At 54.8% G+C, this 18,771-nt stretch overlaps 1 protein-coding gene across 1 annotated transcript in view; it reads right to left on the bottom strand.

Moving 5' to 3' along the window:
- The window catches only part of PLXND1 (plexin D1), a 66,716-nt gene that overhangs the window by 21,560 nt on the left and 26,385 nt on the right, over positions 1-18,771 (bottom strand). The window contains exons 9-20 of the mRNA XM_058031938.1: positions 18,305-18,412; positions 16,427-16,516; positions 15,516-15,609; positions 12,886-13,049; positions 11,974-12,125; positions 11,767-11,866; positions 8,619-8,758; positions 8,126-8,293; positions 6,158-6,248; positions 5,012-5,287; positions 3,961-4,110; positions 702-816 (exon numbers count right to left, since the gene is read on the bottom strand). Of these exons, the coding sequence (XP_057887921.1) occupies positions 702-816; positions 3,961-4,110; positions 5,012-5,287; positions 6,158-6,248; positions 8,126-8,293; positions 8,619-8,758; positions 11,767-11,866; positions 11,974-12,125; positions 12,886-13,049; positions 15,516-15,609; positions 16,427-16,516; positions 18,305-18,412 (1,648 nt within the window). The remainder of the gene's footprint in view (positions 1-701; positions 817-3,960; positions 4,111-5,011; positions 5,288-6,157; positions 6,249-8,125; positions 8,294-8,618; positions 8,759-11,766; positions 11,867-11,973; positions 12,126-12,885; positions 13,050-15,515; positions 15,610-16,426; positions 16,517-18,304; positions 18,413-18,771) is intronic.

The raw sequence follows: 18,771 nt of genomic DNA, 5'->3' as shown, positions 1-18,771 counted from the left end.
ACGTTTGCCACCTGTATTACAGTGTTCATATCTGACAGTCTTCTCATGCCTCCAGAAATATGTTTCTAATGATGGGTGATACAGCTAGTAAATAGGGTGCATTAGAGCCTCTGTTAAAAAGAAATTAAATCCTTACTCTAAAGCCTCATCTGCTGTGAACTGGCAGGTTTCTTGCTGCACAGTCATTCTGGGCATGTGATGAGCAGGGACCCTAGCCCAAGGACAAAGGTGTGCAGCACAGCTTCCAGCCAGGTACGTACACTCATGTGCCTGCTTCAGATTTGCAGCTAAGGATGCTGGCTCTGCTCTTCCTACTCGGCCAGACACCTGCCACTGCTTGCTCCTGATGACAGGATCTTGGCCTAAGAGCAGCTTTAGAATGGTCTGGGACCAATCATGCCTGTGACCAAGATCAGTTTCTCACATCCTTCTTTCTTTTGTATTATAGTAACTACTGAGTATTTGGGGGAAAGGGTAAGTTTATAAATATCACAGTTGAAGTCACAGAGTTGAGCTGTGGTTTCAGCCAGGAAAAGCCCTGTGCTGCAGGGAGCTGTGGTCCTGGCACAAGCTGTGTGCCATACCTGCTGCACCCAGACTAGCTTCAGGTACTGCACAACTGCAGCACTCAGAGTTCACACCTCCACATGCACAGAGAAAAACCTTGCCACAGCCTGGAAACACCTCGTTCTTTCCCTTACCTACAACAGAGAGGACCAGCAGGATGCTGCAGATAACGATGGAGACAATGATGGCGGTTTCTCCTCCCCCAAGGTGCAGCATGGCAATTGTGTAGTTGAACTTTCCGACTTGGATCTGAGGAAGGAGAAGGAGGCAGGAAAAGCAGGAGCTGAGCAGCAGGTTGCCACAGGCTGGGAGCAGGGAGGGACACAGGGCAGCACTCAGCAGACCCTCACTCTGAGTGAGAGCCAGGCTGTGCCCCTCACTGCCAGACCCTGGGCACTCTCCAGGGAGCCCAGCTCCCTCCTGTGCTCTGGGCGTGCCAAGGCCACACCAGCAGGCTGTGATGCTGCAGTGGTGCCAGCCCAGCGCCAGCACGGGGCTTTGGTGGCAGAACTGCAGGTCCCATGGCCCCACTGCACCTGCCCCAGGAGAGACAGCCCTTTCCTGGAGAGCCCCTGGCACTGCACAAGGCTGCCTGTGCTGCTCGTACTAGAAAATCACTACCACTGATCATCAGCTTCTTTATGGCTCTGAACAGCCCTTGGAGCCCTGCTGCACTCGCCTTTCTCCTCCCAAATCAGAACAGCTGCCACCCAGAAGAAGTAGGGTTAAGCAACTTTAAAGTCCTTGAAATACAAATAAACTAATGGAATAAAAATAAACGAGACCATAGACAAGTAATGATCTTGTGGCTAAAGCAGTGAAAGGGGTGTCAGAAGGTGCTGGCTCTGCTCCCAGCCTGTACTTCTTGTGACAACAAGCACAAACCACTGGAGCTCAGTCCTTGGGTCTCCTGATCTCCAGAAGGGAAGAGGCCAGCACACATCACAGGCTGGCAAGTTACTGGGTGCCGTTTACAAACAGCTCTTTGGGCCCTTGGGATGAAAGGATTCCACAGCATCATCTGATAAGGAAAACTCATGACCACACAAGGCTTTCGCTTCTGGAAATGTGAGTTTCACTTCTCCCAAGGAACGAGAAGTGAGAGAAACTTGAGAAAAAAACCTTGAAATTAGGTAGGAAAGAGCTCCAATATCCTATTATTTTAATTAATCACTTGATTAATCAAAATTAATCTTGATTTCCTGTGTCATGGAATGCCTCTGGGGAAGGTGCCCACTGGGGTGAAATTCCAGCAGCTCTCAGCCACTGGACCAAAGCTGTCCCACAAGCAGGATCTTCCCACCACCTGCACCACCAGACACACAGCTCCATCCTGAGGGAAATCCGGCCCTAGCTCTGGGAGCATGGGTGAGGGCATGGCTGCTGCCAGGGGAAGGCTCCAGGCACTGAGAGCTTTGGTCTCTACCCTGGCACATTGTCCAAGAGCCATGGTGCTGGCCAGGGACAGGAGCCACAGCACTGCAAGAGCACCCGGGCAGGTTTACGCAGCAGCCTCACAGCCACATGCCCAGCCTCAGGATCTCCACTTTTTCCCTCTGAAATGCTGCAATGAGGCAGCTCCTTAAGGTGTTTTGAGTCTTTCTTCCCTCACCAGCTCAGCCTTTTGCATTTTTCAGAGAAAAAAAATCCCTCAGCTGCTGTTTAATTCAATGCTTAAACTGTTTGGTCATAAACAAAGATGAGCCTGAATGTCTTGACGAGTGTCTCTAGTGTAGTTGGAGAGCTCTACTCAACACTCAGTGCGAGCCAGGCAAGGCCCCTGCAGATCCTGCCCTGTGTCACCAAAGCCATTTCTCGTGTGTGACAAAGCAGCAGCCACTCGTGGAATGGCAGGCAAGGGCCCCAGCCACACCTGTAGGTTTAGTAAGGGTGCACAGGTATGAATATAAGCAGATTAACTAGCTGCACCTTCATTGCTGGTGCACTCTGAACACCCTTGTGATATTTAGGGCTGGGTATCACTCTCCTGCTTCCTGGGGACTTGCTGTGGTTGGTTAATATCACACCAAGACTAGCAAACTCAAAAATTCCTTTTCTTCCACAAAGGAATTCTCCTGTTTCTCAGTTCTTACAAAAAAATATTTTTAAATTACCCCATTTAAAATTCCTGTTAAGATGACTCAAGAAATTCTGTTACTTCTGCATTTCCATGTTTCCAGTTTGCAACAGAATTTCATACACCTCAGACTGCTGGCAGTAAACGGGACAATCCTGTCAGCAAATTGGCAGTGCATTGTGCCTCTCTCCTGGGCAGCCCAGCGCCAGAGCTCTGCAGCTGCCTCCAGCTCTCCCTGCCCTCCCTGCCCATGCCTCAGGCCCCCATCCATCCCCTGCCGGCACACGGACTGGGAGAGGGCAGTGGGGTCTCCCATGGGGCCAGAGGCATTTTCTCTCCAGATACACAGAGCCATGGTCACATCCCTGCGCGGCCACGGGCTGGGTCTGACACGAGGGAAACTGAGGCAAGCACAGCAGCTCAGTCCAGCCCTCTGGAAAACAGGACAGTAACAAACTGTGGGCAGTTGCAGACACAAAGAGAAACTGCAGCCCTGAACACTGAACTCAGCAGCGAGAAAGCAGCGGCCTTTGGAAGCCCTGAGTGCTGCTGTCACCCTCCCGTCAGGGACCCAGCTGGGTGAAGGCTGGGCTCTCATGGCCACTCACAGCCCTGCTGCTGGTGGGGCAGAGCTGATGGCTTAGAGCTGCAAGGAAATCCCCAAACACATCCCATGAGGAGCAGGAAATCAGTGCAGGCGACAACATCTCACATGCCTGAGGCCTCAGTGTGCCTCTCAGAGCTGAGCAGCGTCCCCGGGCACAGCGCTGGAGCTCAGTGGGCAGTGCTGGCTCGGAGCAGCCCTCAGCCCGGCCCCTGCAGCCTGCTGACCGCTGCCCTGCGGCAGCACAGCCTGCTCTGGCCCCTGTTCCCCTGTGCAGCCTCCTGCGGGGCGAGCTGGAGCTGGCAGGGGTGTGCAGGGTGTGCAGGGTGAGCTGGAGCTGGCAGGGGTGTGCAGGGTGTGCAGGGTGTGCAGGGTGTGCAGGGTGAGCTGGAGCTGGCAGGGGTGTGCAGGGTGTGCGGGGTGTGCAGGGTGTGCAGGGTGAGCTGGAGCTGGCAGGGGTGTGCAGGGTGTGCAGGGTGTGCGGGGTGTGCGGGGCGAGCTGGAGCTGGCAGGGGTGTGCAGGATGAGCTGGAGCTGGCAGGGGTGGGCAGGGTGTGCAGGGTGTGCGGGGTGTGCAGGGTGAGCTGGAGCTGGCAGGGGTGTGCAGGGTGTGCAGGGTGTGCAGGGCGAGCTGGAGCTGGCAGGGGTGTGCAGGGTGAGCTGGAGCTGGCAGGGGTGGGCAGGGACCCCCCTGCCCGCAGAGCCCACTCACCGTCACCGGCAGCTGCCTCTCCGAGGAGCTCAGCGACTCGTTGATGGAGCAGTGGATGACTTTGTCTGAAACAATCTGGATCTCACACGAGATCAGGCCGATTTTCACCTGGTATTCATTGCTCTCCAGGCCCAGGCTGTCAGGTTCTTTCTAAAGGCAGGAAAAAAATCAGGATGTCAGGCTGCAGCATAGCAGTCAGAATGGCAATCGATCTTCCTGCCTTACTTTCCATATTCCCTGCTGTTTTGCAGACCTGGGAAGACTCTCCCTCACCAAGGACATTTTTCCAGCACTCTGCAGGAAAGCCAAAACCAGGCCATTCCCCATTTTCCTGTTTCCCATTCTTCACTCAGCATGGGGCATAGGATGAACATGCCCCTCATGGAACCTGGAAAAATCTGCTTTTGATCGGGCCTGCTGTGCATGGAAGATAAGGATGTAAGCACCCATCTGGGAGGGGGGAAGGATGTACAAAGGAGGGGACAGCCAGGGGATGCGCCTGCAAAACCTGAGAAAGGGGGAGCACATTTCTGGAGCACGTTGCAAACCATTAGGATATCCTGCAGCAAACAATGGCCTTTGAATTACTATTGCTCATTGTCCAGGCCAATCAGCTTCTGCACCCCAACTTCCTTGTGCACTGAGCTGAATACAGTAGCCAAAAGAGAAGAATGAATGATCTGTTACTGCAGGAATAAACACCTATCGTCAGGCCCTTCTGCAGCACCTGCCTGGTTTCAGGCCAGGGCATTGTAGTTCTTTTCCACATGTCCAGTATTTCATTTAGCCCCTTGCTAGAGCACCCTCCCCAGGCAGCTCTCTGGCATCATGCCTGAGAAGGCATCCCCAGACCATTTCCTGGGGTGGAGAGGTGCAGAAGCTGCAGGCTGAGCCAAAATCAGCTGCTCCTGCCACCCCAGTTCCCATCCACACCTTTCTCTGTCCTGTGTCTGTGGACAGTCCCCGTGCTGGTACTTAGGACTGAGGAGCTGCCCAGGGTGGAGATGGCAACACGCAGAGAGAAGCAGAGCTGTAACCACCACCCTCTTACATGTATGACCAGAGTCAAGGGCTCGCCAGGATGGTGCTTGATCCACTTCTCCTTCTTGGCTGTGGAGAACTGGGGGTCAGCGTAGTAGCCCAGGCTGAATTTGCTGACGTGCAGGGCCTCCTCGGGGTACATCTCCTCATCCAGGGCCGAGCGCTCGTCAGTGTAGAGGCGCCCGTTGAGGTAGAAATCCACAGGGGCTGGCTTGGTCCCCGCAGTGACGTTGGAGGCAGCTGGAGAGGGGCAGGTGATGGCCGTGTCCGTGTGCACCTTGCAGCGCTGAAAGAGGAGCACGAGCCCGTCAGAACCCAGCCCAGAGCGCTCCCAGCCCGCCCCGAGGCACGGCCAGGCCCGCACCTTCACAGCTGGAGCAGGCACACCCCTGCCCACACGGGGCACAGCCAACCCACACGGGGCACAGTCGGCCCACGGGGCACAGCCAACCCACACGGGGCACAGCCAACCCACACGGGGCACAGCCAACCCACGGGGCACAGCCAACCCACGGGGCACAGCCAACCCACACGGGGCACAGCCGGCCCACACGGGGCACAGCCGGCCCACACGGGGCACAGCCGGCCCACGGGGCACAGCCGGCCCACACGGGGCACAGCCGGCCCACGGGGCACAGCCGACCCACACGGGGCACAGCCCTGCCCACACGGGGCACAGCCCTGCCCACACGGGGCACAGCCGGCCCACGGGGCACAGCCGACCCACACGGGGCACAGCCGGCCCACGGGGCACAGCCCTGCCCACACGGGGCACAGCCGGCCCACACGGGGCACAGCCGGCCCACACGGGGCACAGCCAGCCCACACGGGGCACAGCCGGCCCACACGGGGCACAGCCGACCCACATGGGGCACAGCCGGCCACACGGGGCACAGCCCTGCCCACACGGGGCACAGCCAACCCACACGGGGCACAGCCAACCCATGGGGCACAGCCCTGCCCACACGGGGCACAGCCCTACCCACACGGGGCACAGCCAACCCACACGGGGCACAGCTGACCCACACGGGGCACAGCCGGCCCACACGGGGCACAGCCCTGCCCACACGGGGCACAGCCAGCCCACACGGGGCACAGCCCTGCCCACACGGGGCACAGCCGGCCCACACGGGGCACAGCCGGCCCACACACCCACCGTGTGCTCCCTGCCGATGCCGCGCACAGCCATGGACACGTTCTGCACCAGCCCAAAGCCTCTGCCTTCCAGCGTGATGATCCTGCCCCCGCTGCCACAAGGGAAGAAAGAGAGGCTGACTGCAGAGGACAGTGCAGCTGTGGGATGCGAGGGCTGCATCTTCCTCCCATCATTTTCTCAGAGATGTTTCCAAGCTGCCTGAGCAGAAAATGTGACCCAACGGCCAAAGTCTTCTACTTATAGCAGAAGTAGGAAGCTACCTACACAGCTACCACAGTGTCACGGAAGAAAGGAAGGAAGGAGGAATAGATGCTCTGGTGGAAAGGGGGGAGCCTCTTCCAGCATCAGTGAGCTGTCCCCCTTACTTCCCACAGTCCAGAAGAGCAGCCTCTGCATGCCAGGGTATGCAGCAGGCATCCTGGCCACTGGCCATGGAAGTGACCTGCAAAGTGACGGCCAGGACACATCCCCTGCCCTTGCCCCCCTTGCCCCTGCCCTGCAGCAACCCACACAGAACTGTGAGACTTGGAGAGAGAAACATCCCTCATCCTACATCTTCCAGGAAGTTATTATTTAGATCAAAATGTGAAAATTGCTGTGTTTTGAATCTGCTTGGGGGGAAAGCAACACATGAGCTTCCCACTGTGCAGTCAACTAACAAGATTAATGAGCAGCCCCAATGTGCACAAGGCAGAGCAAGGGCTGGAGAACCATCACCACTCATCTGCACCCTAGATCAACCTTCCCCATATCACATTTGACTTTCTTGGAGTATTTGCCAGGGAACAGGCAAGACTCACAAGTCCTGTTATCTGAAGAGCACTCCAGGCACAGTGACTTCGGGCACGAGGTCCCAGGGTTCTCTGAAGCCTGGGGATATCACTAGGAAGTTATGACCCAAGTTTCTCACTAGCCTGTCACATCTGCAGACTAGTGTACAATTTTGCATTGGTTTAGATTTTGGTTATATGGATTATTTTATCAATATGGTAAGAGAAATCAGAACCAGCTAAATTTTTACACAAGTTATTGGCACCTCATGGTCAATAGTCCAGCAAGGTGCTGAAGCAGTCAGACTGCAAGAGCCACGCCAGAGGCTGGAGAGAGCCTGCAGTTGCCATCTTCATTCTCTGAAATTTGGGAACGGCTCTAAGTACCAAGGAAGCAGACTAAGGTGACTGAGGAACACCCCAGTGGTTTCCTTTGTGACTGCAGGCAGGACATTCTTCCCTTGTCTCTTTTTAGACACTGCTCTTGCCGCTCAGCAGTTGGAAGCCTGGCTGAGTCACGGCTCTGCCTTTCCCCTAGCATTCCCACAGCCTGCAGCCTTGGCATTGTGCTTGGGAACAGAGAGGCAGCTTTGTTCCAAGAGGGTCAGACCACCAGAGCCTGCTCCTGCAAGGCTCTGGCTGTGCTTTCAGCGATGTCCTGCTGCCCTCCCAGATTTCCTAGTCAGCCCTGGGTTTTTCAGCCTCCACAGGTGAGGAGGGTGGTTATTTCACTATGGTATCCAAATGAACAGAAGTCTGAGAACTCCACTGAGATGTGAAACTAAAAGCAACACACTTTAAAAATTAAATACTGTGACCTCGGGGAAGGTTGAAATCCAAAATTACAAATCTCATCCTCCAGCAGTTTTACTGCCAAGAAAAATCCTCAGGGTCTCATAGAGCCCCCACCTGGGCCTACCCAAAACACTCATGAGGTGTGCACAGTATTGTTACCAAGGCTGACATTTTTCCACTTGTAAATGCATCAAAATAAGCTATGTACAGTCCTGGTGTATGACACCTCTTCTTCTGTGCTGGGGTTACCCTGGAGCACCCCAAGAGCAAGCTAAGGCGCCCTCTATACCTGTCCAGCCCAGGGCTGAGAAGCCGCTTTCTCCTGGCAGGACCCTGTCCCCACCCTCTCCCCTTGGAACTGACCCCCCTTTCCCAGGCTGCCTCAGCTAGGGCAGGCTCTCACCTGATCTGGCTCTTTTTGGGGTTGATGTCTGATATAACCGGGTTCTTCTCATACTTGAAAGTGATGTTGTGGCTGGCACAGGACTTGTTCTCGAACTGCACACAGACTGGCACGGCCGCGGTGAGCTCCGCGGCGGGCATGGTGCAGGTGATGCTGCTGTCCGTGCGGCTGCGGGGACAGGAGGGCGAGCTGCAGCCTGGCCTCGCACCCTGACAGGCAGCTGGCAGCCCCCCATGACAGGGGGACACGCTGGCTGGCATGTCACTCGCTCCAGTGCCACGCCACCCAGCTGCTCCTGCAGGCCTGCTGAGGGCAGCTCCCAGCTCAGCACCCGGTGCTGGGCCCGAGCACACACAGGGGAAGGGCAGGCAGGGGATGCCACACCAGCATGCAGTGGTGCCCCCCATCAAAACCCTCGCTCTCCCTGACTTCTTGGGGGACAATACCAACCTCTCATCATTACCCCAGTGCCAGCCCCCAGCCCTGCTCCCACCTGAGGTCCGTGCACTGCTTGGAGGAGTTGATGAGGACACGGAGCTCTGAGCCGACATCCAGCCTGCTGCCTCTGATGGTCACTCTTGTTCCTCCTGCCTTCGGGCCATTCAGAGGAGCTATGGACTGCACCACAGGAAGCTAAAAACAAAGGGGAAATCTGTTTTCTAGTCTGGTAAATCTGCAGCTGGATATTCCACACTGTACATGGGAATTGATTCAGAAGTTTGAGTAAGAGTTCCAGCACTGTAAGGCTCAAACAGCAGCACAGCAAAAGCTTTTGCTGGCAAGCTTTCAGAAAAAGAGAAGCGATACAAACACTAAGGAGTAAGATAAAATAAAACCTCTGTGACTCTCAGTGGTCCCTAAATACTTGCTGTAAATGAAACATGGAGCCAAACAGGAGCCCAGGATCTCACCATTCCCTTCAGATTTCCAGCAGGAGGTCCAGAGCCAGTGACAGCACAAGGTCCATCAATAAAAGGAAATTTCTCACTCATTCCTTCCCTCACCATCTCAGCCCTTCTAGATCCATGTCCTCCTAAATGCAAGGATAATGTTAAAGCCCCACTGGACGATGGCCTTGAGATCAGTAAAATGGCCACCTGGGTTTAGATAATTGAATATCAGACCCCTGCTAAGGAAGCTTCAAATCTGCATCTCTTGAGGCAACAGGAACTGAGGAGGAAGTTACTTTGCCTCTTGCCATTTGCAGCCTAAATTAGCGTGTATGTTATCTGTGTTTGCAGCCCCTGGAAATCTTCCTGAGATTCATGAGCTGGAGGCTTTGATAACTCACGTGGCGCTGAGCCCTCTTGTCTGCTCACAGGCATCCCAGGAGAGGCTGCTGGCAACATCCCTGCTCCATTTGAGCAGGATAGCCAGGGCAGAGCAAAGCATGATCCTGAGACCCTTCCACAGGGCACTGGTGGCTCCCTCTCAGACAGACCCACCCCAGCCCATCCCTCGCTCGTGCAGAGCAGACCCTCGGCCCTTGCACGTGGGCAGTGCAGTGCAGGCTGAGCCTGCTGTTAACGCCTTGCCTGGCAGTCAAACACACAAACCCCTGTGTTAACATCTACCCTTGCCCTTGTCCTACACTCAGATGGTTTTGCTCCTCTACTGACATCTCCTCTGTCAGTTCTGACCGTCACCCATTTCCACCAGATCTGTTTTGCTAATTTCTATTTCTCTGGTGTCTGCAGGCAGCTGTCTCCTGGCCTTGGCCCTTAACCCACATATTCATAAGTACAGCTACAGCATCAGCAGAGAGGATTACTCCTGTTCCCCAAAGCCCTTCCCCTTAGGCAGAGCCAGGGGCTGCTGCTCTTGGTGCACTGCCAGCACCAATCACCTCTATCCCAGCTTTGGCAAATCCAGTTCATCCACAGCCTGCTATAATGTCCTGAGGAAGCCTCTCCCTCCTCCTCAGTACAATTACAGCTGAATTCTGTCTCTTCTAGGCATGTATAATGGGGACTTTGAAAGATGTAGCACACAAACAGTATGTGGTATTTCATGAAGTATCTTCATTCTGAAAGGCTTTTAAACTTTTCCAGGCAACTGTACCAATGCCCAAGCTCAGGTCTCACCAAGACCAGCCTTACATGGTATAGGCTACTCCATTTGCATGCCATCAGATGGGAGAGGAAAACCAAGAAAACAGGAGTGTTGCTTGGTCTGCACATGGTATGAAAGCTACTTTCAGTGTGACACAGCTCCATCATGCAGTGTCCCTCCCCAACACGTGCACAAGGCAGGGCACTCCCTCATGTCTGCTCCAAGCTTTGCTAAGACAAACAAGACAGACAAACAGAGACAGACAGAGAGACAGCAGTTTTCTACTGTGCCACCCAAGCAGGAAGGGATCCTCTCCCTCTCCAGGGAGAAGCCTGCTCCCTAAGCTTGCCCCGGAGCTGCCGGCGCAGGGCTGCCATGGACCCAGGCTGAGGTCAGGCTGGGCTTTGTTCAGCATTGGTGCTTCCACAGGTGTTTCCTGAGAGGCTTTTCCTCGCATGTTAGGAGCTGGTGAAGGAGCTGCCCAGCCCTGTTCCACTCTTGGGGCCCCTCTCCCCCCTCTCAGCCAGCAGTGAGGGATGTGCCAGCTCAGCACACACATCCTGAGGATCCCCAAACCAAGGGGGCTGTTGGGCTGTGAACCTGGACACCTGGAAACTGTGGAAATGGGATCTGGGAACTCCTGCTGAGACTGGCCTGCCTGTGCCATTGCTCCTCAGCCTCTCCCCATGCAGTGTCAGGCCTGGCTCTGCTGGGTGCTGGGGTGTGCCATGCCTGTGCTGGCTGCATGCTCTCAACTCCCTGAACAAACACCCAATCTGTCATTGGCTTCACGGTGGGAGAATCACACTCCATGATCTGCCCCAAATCCCTCACAATGGCCACCAGGAATCAGTGTTTTCTGGGGCTCCAGGTCTCCTCCCAGGCCAACAAGTTGCAGCACAGACTGTCCTGCCCCAGCTAAAGCTGCCAAGGAGGCACAAAGGCTCCAAGCACTGCACGTGCTCTCAGCACCCACCCAGCATGGCTGTCCATGAATACTGTCCAAGAAGAAGGTTCATGTTGGGAAGAGAAAAAATGCATGATTTCTCTCCAGGTTTATAGAGATGAAAGCTATCTTTGTGAAACAGCACAGCACAAAGTTATAAAGGGCTTTTCATTGCACAGTGACATGGGGTTAGCTTCAGTGTAATCCCTACACATTATTTCATGCAAAAACTAACACAATCTCTGCAGCAAAAATATCGTTCTAAACAATGTGAGTTCATGCAATGTAACTTACACAGCACAAAGGGGCTTCACAAGTCTCAAAAAATCTCACAGGTTGTAACAACACTTCAGCAAAAGAGGTAGAAGAAAACTGAGCTCCTTTTCATAGCAGGAGAATTGCCAATAGAGCTGGAATGCGACAGAGCCCTGCAGGAGCTGAGTTTGGGAGCGTGGCTGTGCTGCCAGCATCCTGCTGTGGCCCTGCCACACCCCACACAGGTAACCACAGGTGAGGTGACACCTCAGCAGCTCCTTAAGGACCCCAAGATGTAGTTGTAGATCCTACTTCTCAGCCAGTGGGGGAGGCATAGGGAGCTGCACACCACTTTAAGGGGCACAGGAATCACCATAGGAACACTCACCACGTAGGAGTAGCGCTCCCTGGACCTCCCCTCCCGGCTCACGTTGACCGTGACCACGTCCGAGAACGCCTCCGCAGCCTCTCCGGTCTGGCACACCACTCTGTGGATGGAGGAGGCGGATGGCAGCGGTGAAGGGCAGCGGCAGCTGGCTCTGCCTGGCCCAGGGACACGCAGGGGCCGTGCTCCCTCCCCAGCTCCCCCACTCACGTCTCAGACACGACGTATCTGTGTGGCAGCGGGGCGCAGCGCACGGCGCCCACGCGCACGGCGCCCGCGATGTCGCTGAAGCGCCGGCCCAGGTTCCTCCCGCGGATGGTCAGCAGCGTGCCCCCCTCCAGCGGCCCCCGCAGTGGCTCGATCTGCAGCACCAAGGGGCAGGGCACAAGGTCAGAGCATCACAGCATCCCACAATAGGTTGGGTTGGAAGAGATCTCAAAGATCATCTACGATTCATGCCATTGGCAGGGACACCTGCCACTAGACCGGGTCGGGGAGAACCAGGAGCTTCTGGCCTCCATCCCTGAGCCAATCCTGGTGTCCAAGCACCACCTGAGCCCTGTGAAGCAGACAGAATCACTCCTCACACTCCTGCTTGCCCAGTGCACCCAACACCAGGGTCTCCTCGCTCCGGCTTAGTGGAGGAGAAACCACCACACTTCTCTGCTGTGTTGGGCAGTGGGGTTTAGTCAAGGACCACTTCAGCTGCAAACACATCTGGGAAGCAACATGCTTTCTTCCACAGACCAGCTTTGAACCCACTCCTACACCACTGGTTTCACCGTACAGCTGCTGCCCCCATTGTTGTGAGGGGACAGAGTACTGGTCATGGCAACACCCCAGGGCTGTGAGGGGACAGGGGACTGGCCATTACTGTGCTGCTGTTGTTTTTCCCTCTAACATGATGAAGACTGGATCCTGTCACTAGCAAGATGTCCTTGACAGCATAGAAAGCCAGTGAATAATTCAGCGCTGGCCTGGAGCCCATCCCATGCCAGGGACAATGCGCAGATCCTCCCCTGCTCCAGGCAGCACAGTGCAGCCTGTCCCACCCTTGGCACCACCTGCCACCTCACGCCATGCCCCACTGCCAGCACCCTCCGTGCTGCCTGCGGGTCTTACCTTGCGAATCTCCGGAGGCGGGCAGGCCTCAGCGACCTGTGGAGGCTCAGTCTGCAGCCTGCAGCTGGAGCTGCTCTCGCTCCAGAGGCAGCGGTGGCCCAGGTCCTCCCTGCCCAGGCACTGGGAGCAGTCGGCACTGCCGGTCGCGCAGTTGTACACCTCCACTGAGCACCAGAGACAAAGACAGCGTGAGCTCCTACACCTCCACTGAGCACCAGAGACAAAGACAGCGTGAGCTCCAGGCCTGAGGCTCTCGCAGCTTTGCTTAGCCTGAGGCACTCCAACCCTCCCTGCTCCCACCACCTGCCCGCTACGTAAATCCCAGGAAAATCTGAAATCCAGCGGATCAGCAGAGCACACAGCAAGACAAGGGAGCCCTTGGCTGCCATCCTGCAGATTTCCCAGAAGGCCTGGGCGCTTGTTCACACTACAATATAATTTAGCACGTTCTTTTCCTTTTTCTCCCCCTTGAAAAACAAGCAACACCCAAACTTGGAACCTTTTGTCAATTAATGCTACATGTTTCCAACTCTCAGCATCCACATGGGAAGCCGCTTGGCAAAGCTGGCTCCATCCTGCCAGGAAAGCAATCACATTGCTTCCACACTGACAAAAAACGGGGTAGTTTATGCTTTGTACAGTGTTTACAGTTCTTTCCTTCCCCCTGTGACCGCAGACCCCTTTCATTGACTTCTTCTTCCTTCAGATCTGCTCAGCTCAACTTCCATATGTTTTTCTTATACTGCCTTCACATCTCCATTAGCTGGTGCCCTGGGTTACATTTCCTCTCCAGCCTCAAGACTTCTGCCACTGAAGTGTGGGTATCCATGGAGGTAGCAGTCAGAAATGCTCAGGAAACATGGCTTTCACACCCTTTTCCCCACAGGAGACTTTGCAGCAGCACATAAAGCACAGAAACAGACACATTTGGCGCTTCTGCTCACAGAAGCATCTTAAGGCACTTCCTGAGCAACTAATGAGTCCCTCAGCCTCAACGCTCTGCTGTGCTGTGCTAATGAAACTTCATCAGCACCACCACTGCCTGCATCATGCTAACAAAACATCACTGGTACTGGGGGTCTCTCCCATTCTCCACAAATAAAAGCTTATTCCATGTCATCTGCAGTCTCCCCAGGGGATTACACTGGTGGTTTTCCAACCAATAGCAGATCTTGTATTCCTTCAATGGACTATCAAAACAGAGTGTAAAATAAAAGCTAATAAACATTGAAATAACAAACAACAACATCAGTGATTTCATTAAAGACATTTTAAAAGATGCCCATGTTTGTCTGGCAGATCTCTGATGCAAGGCAGTCTCTCTAATGTGACTCACACCAGCCTGAGCAAAGCGAGGAGGAGCCAGAGCAGCACAACAGTCCCGTGGGAACTCCAAATATTCTGGCCAATTCCGATGGATGCAAACATGGCCTATGTAAACGAGCTCCTTCTCCATGCAGGAGGAGGGGAATTCCACCACGCTTTTTCTGCTGTGGCTCCTGCTCCCAGCGCCACCCACACAGAGAACTGAGTCTTCTACACAGCCAAAACCCCATGTCCCACCCCCCTCCTCAGGGTTGCCACTGTATTGCAAAACTATGCCCTCTTCTTTCTGCAGAGAAACCAGATCTCATGCCTGTCCATGCTGGTATTTCCAGGTATTTTCACTTTGCAAGATAATCCTCCTCCATTGGCAGGGGTTTACCATGGGGAAACCTTTCTATCCTGGTCACTGGTCGCTGGTGCTCGTGTCCTTCTCCCTGTCACAGCTATCCTCCAAAGGAAAGCTCTCTTTGGGCTCTCCTCCTCCTCTGCACCTCAGATAAATCAGCCCCTTCTGCCGCAGCTCTGACCCTGGCGAGAGGCGAAAGGAGCTCGGCAGGGCTGCTCCAGGCAGCCTGGCAAGGGCACCTGTGGGCACGCTGCTGTGCCAGCCCCGCTGGGCACGCTGCTGTGGCTGTGCCAGCCCCGCTGGGCACGCCGCTGTGCCAGCCCCGCTCCGAGCCCGACCCTTGGGCCCGTCCTGCCTGCCCACCCTGCCTGAGTCTGACTCACTTTGGCTCTGACTGCCGGCCTTCCTCGGTTTGCTGATGTAGCAAGGGCTTTTTTGGGAATCCAGCCACTCTTTGCAGAGACAGAGAACAGGCCAGGGGTGAAATGTGCTTACACATTTTATTCCTTCTCAGCAGAGGAAGCAAAAAGAAGGACTCAGTTTTCACAGCATGTGGAACCTCGATGGCATGCTCCTGTGAGAGCTGAGGGAAGAGCCCTGCCCCATCCCTTCTCTCCCCGGGAGGAATTCCTCTCTAGCTCACACCCCGATGGGAGCACCAGGTGAGCTGAGCCCCGCACGCTGGCAGGTGAGACCTGAGCTGCCTGCACTCCTGGGCAGGGCTCGACTCTGGCTGGCTGTAATAGGGATGTGTGGGTGCCAGCCTGGGCTCTGGGCTCACGTTCATGGGGGTGACTCTGGGTAAATAGCAGAGCTTTTTGCATGTGCCTGACAGAAGGAACTGCACTGTGCCCACTGGAGCCACGGTCTCTCTCCTGCAGCCATAAACTCTGCCCAGGTTTGAGAGTCGCTCAAGCCAACCAGATGAGAGAAACATAAAAATATTTTCAACTCAGACCTGTCATCATCTCTGGACTGTCGATAAATCTGTCTGGTTTGTCCTTCAGCTGGAGGTTCACTGGGAAGCGATGGCTTTTCTCTGATGTGTGGAGCTGCACACAAAAAACAAACAAAACCTTATGAAATTTATTCAAATAGGAGGTTACATACACACACACACACCCCCCATGGATTGACCTTTCTTGCGAGGCTTCTTTGACCACTGCTCCTCTAGACACAAGAGTGTTATCCTTAGCAGAAGAAGTGGGACAGCTGTTTTAATAATTTTACTGAAGTCCTAGTAAAGGGCACCAGGACACAGTGCATGTCGTGGTGAGCACAGAGCCCTGGGTTGCTGCTATTTTTAGCAGAAATGGACAGGAAAACGAACAGCCTGGACTGTCTGCACATTCTCAGTGTGGGGCTGTGACACAGGTGACGTGATGGGAAAGTGCTCTTCTCCAGCTTCCACTTGCAATGTTCCTACTGGTGGAAGCCCAAATGTTTGCTGCATTTTGCAGGTGCAGTTTGCCCTCCAACAACCACACTGCTTTCCAGTGAGCATCACAGCATTTTCTCGGGCCAATTCCTTGTTCAAAATAAAAGCTACAGAAATAGCAATCCTGAAAGGTGGCCAAATTTTTTGCCTGAACTAAACTCTTCCCATTTAGAAAGGTAAACAAGCAGCCCTTTCCCAAGCCCCAGGGAGGGCCAAAGCCATTGCACAGAGCTGGGACACAGCACCAGTGACATGTGTGTGCCCCGCCAGCATCAGCGCACGCAGAGAGCCCAGAGGGGCAAAAGCAGGAGTGAGAGATGGAGGGAAGAGAGCAAGTGGAGTCCACTGCCACGTGGGAGGCTGGGGGTGAGACCCTGCTGCCCTCAGACCTGATCCCCAGCCTGGGGGAAGCAGGGTCACCCTGGACTCACCAGCACGTGCACACACTCCACGGCAGAGGAGTTCACCCAGCGCGCCTCAAACGTCCCGTCTGCCCCAAAATGGCACTCCAGAGCTGTCTCCTAGGAGAGGGAAGACAAGGGCAGAACGGCTGCAACAACCATTTTGTGCAGTTCTCTGTCTGTCAGTCCATCAGCAGGGGCCATGTCCCACCTTGATTCTGTCACTGGCACCTGAACTCTGCCCAAGTCAAACAGGAAATCAGTACCTGACACCAAAGGTGCAGAGCAGGTGCTGTGCCTGGCCCACAGCACACACAGTCCAGATGTGCCTGGCTGGGCTCTTGTAACCCCAACAGCTCCTCTGGGCTGAGGTGTGTGCAACTCCTGCTGCAGTACAGACTGAGAGCCAACATTGTCCCAGGCCACCTTCCCCAAACCAGCCCAAACCAGTCGGTGATTTGGGCTCAAAGTCACCTTCCTCTTCCTCCTCCCAACAACTACACTGAGCAAATCTCTAATTCAAACATGGACCCAGCTAAGAACAGGTTCAAAGACAGAATTCTGTGCTGTTGTCCTGATAACACAAGGATGATATCCTGCACCAAATTATTGCCATGCCTGTATCCTGCAGGAAAAAAATCCTATCTCCAAGCAGTTAATGCTATACCACTACTGAGGTCTAACTACCCTTTGAAAACTGGCAGATCTGATAAAAGACATGGAGGGAAGCAGCAGGCTGCTGGCAGGCAGTGCTGGCTCAGCAAACACCCAGGCAGAACCTTGCCCAGCGCATCACCTGCACCCAAGCAGCTCTGGCTCTGCAGGCTGCCCCCAGCCCTGGCCCCATGCCCTGCAGTGCCCCTGCTGCAGCAAAGGGGCTGGGCACACGGCTCTGGGGCTCCCAGCTTCAGCAGCACTCGCCAGCTCCTCCAGAGAGGGAAGCAGAAGAAATCCTGCCCGGCAGCCTGGGACAATGAGCAGAAGGTGATGGAAGGAAGTCACACTGCCAGAGCCTCTCCTGCTGCCCCTTTCCTGCTGACTCCGTTTCCTGTGGGTTCCATGCACTATTGCTTCCTCCTCAGCCACCTCCAGCATCCAGACAGGAAGAAGGATTTCTCACCCTGTTTTGCTGATTGCAGAGGTCACAGCCTCCTTCCTGGAGGCTGGAGCTGGGCAGGAAAAGGACACCCCATAGAGGCACGAGGGTCTGCTCTGCCCTGTGCTGAGGGCAAGGCGGCACGGTGGGAGTGGTGCCTCCACGGCACCCTCCAGCATGCCAGAACAGCTCCACCAGCACCTCCAGAATTCTCCTCTGCTGAAGAACAAGGAGCCACTTGGCTGCCCAGGACGCTGGAATCATCAGCAGGGGCAAGGCAAACCTGGCCCCATGAGCCCTGCTGTTCTGAGCCAAAATTACTCAGGGCAGCTCTCTACAAACACCAGGGCTTACTCAAGCACTTCCCAGTGCTCAGCCTCTTTGCCCCAAATTCCTCTGGTCCTGTCTGGCATGCAGCTCATCTCCAAAGGCAACATTTGATGTCCACTCCCGCTTTTTGCTGTTAGAATTAGCATGTCAGAAAATTTCACAAAAATACTTTTTCACATCAAACAAGCTCTGTAGTGATGTCCTGAAAGACATTTTCACACCAAATGAGCTCTGAAAATCTGAAGTTAAACAATGCTTCCATGCTGTACTCAAACACTGTGGCTCAGACAGGGCTCCCTGCCCCTCACTCAGAGCTGTGTCCTTGTTCCTCACACAGGCACTGGGGCCGGGCTGGATGTGGGGTTGGGAGAGCTGACACTGGCATGCTCTGTGGTGGAGCACACACCCACAAGGGAACAGGGAGTTTTATTTCCCCCAAACACCTGTCCAAACCTTCCCAATGCCTTTAGGAACTCATTTACCTTAGCGAAAGTTGCATTGGCCAGTGAGATCATGATGTTCTGAGATACACCCGTGGGCATTGGCTCCAGAGGGGCAGGTACTATCTGAGGACAGTCAATTTTCTTCTGCTAGGTACAAAAATAAGGAAAAAAAAGGGATTAGGTGGGTGCATGCTGAGCATCCTCAGCAACAAGAGAAGAGGAGCCATCAAAGTCCTTGATAAGATTAATTTCACTGGGAAATGGGCACTGCCAGGTGCACAGTGACCGTGTACCTGCACCTGAGCTGCCACTCTGGCCGTGACAGGGCCAGAATAACTCTGAAAGGAGGCACTGCCTCCTGCAATGGCAGATGCACCAGTGTGAGCCTCTCGCAGCCCTGTGGGCCATGCTGCACCCAGTGCCCTGCTCACTCCTGGCAGCACCTGCAGGGTCTGTGCCCCAGGGCCTCCGCCCTGCATGGCAGCACTGCAGGGCAAGGCTGCCTG

Source organism: Melospiza georgiana, chromosome 11, assembly GCF_028018845.1.
Source record: "Melospiza georgiana isolate bMelGeo1 chromosome 11, bMelGeo1.pri, whole genome shotgun sequence".
Classification (NCBI taxonomy): domain Eukaryota; kingdom Metazoa; phylum Chordata; class Aves; order Passeriformes; family Passerellidae; genus Melospiza; species Melospiza georgiana.
The sequence above is the reverse complement of the archived record's forward strand: the minus strand, read 5'-3'. Positions and strand labels throughout refer to the sequence as shown.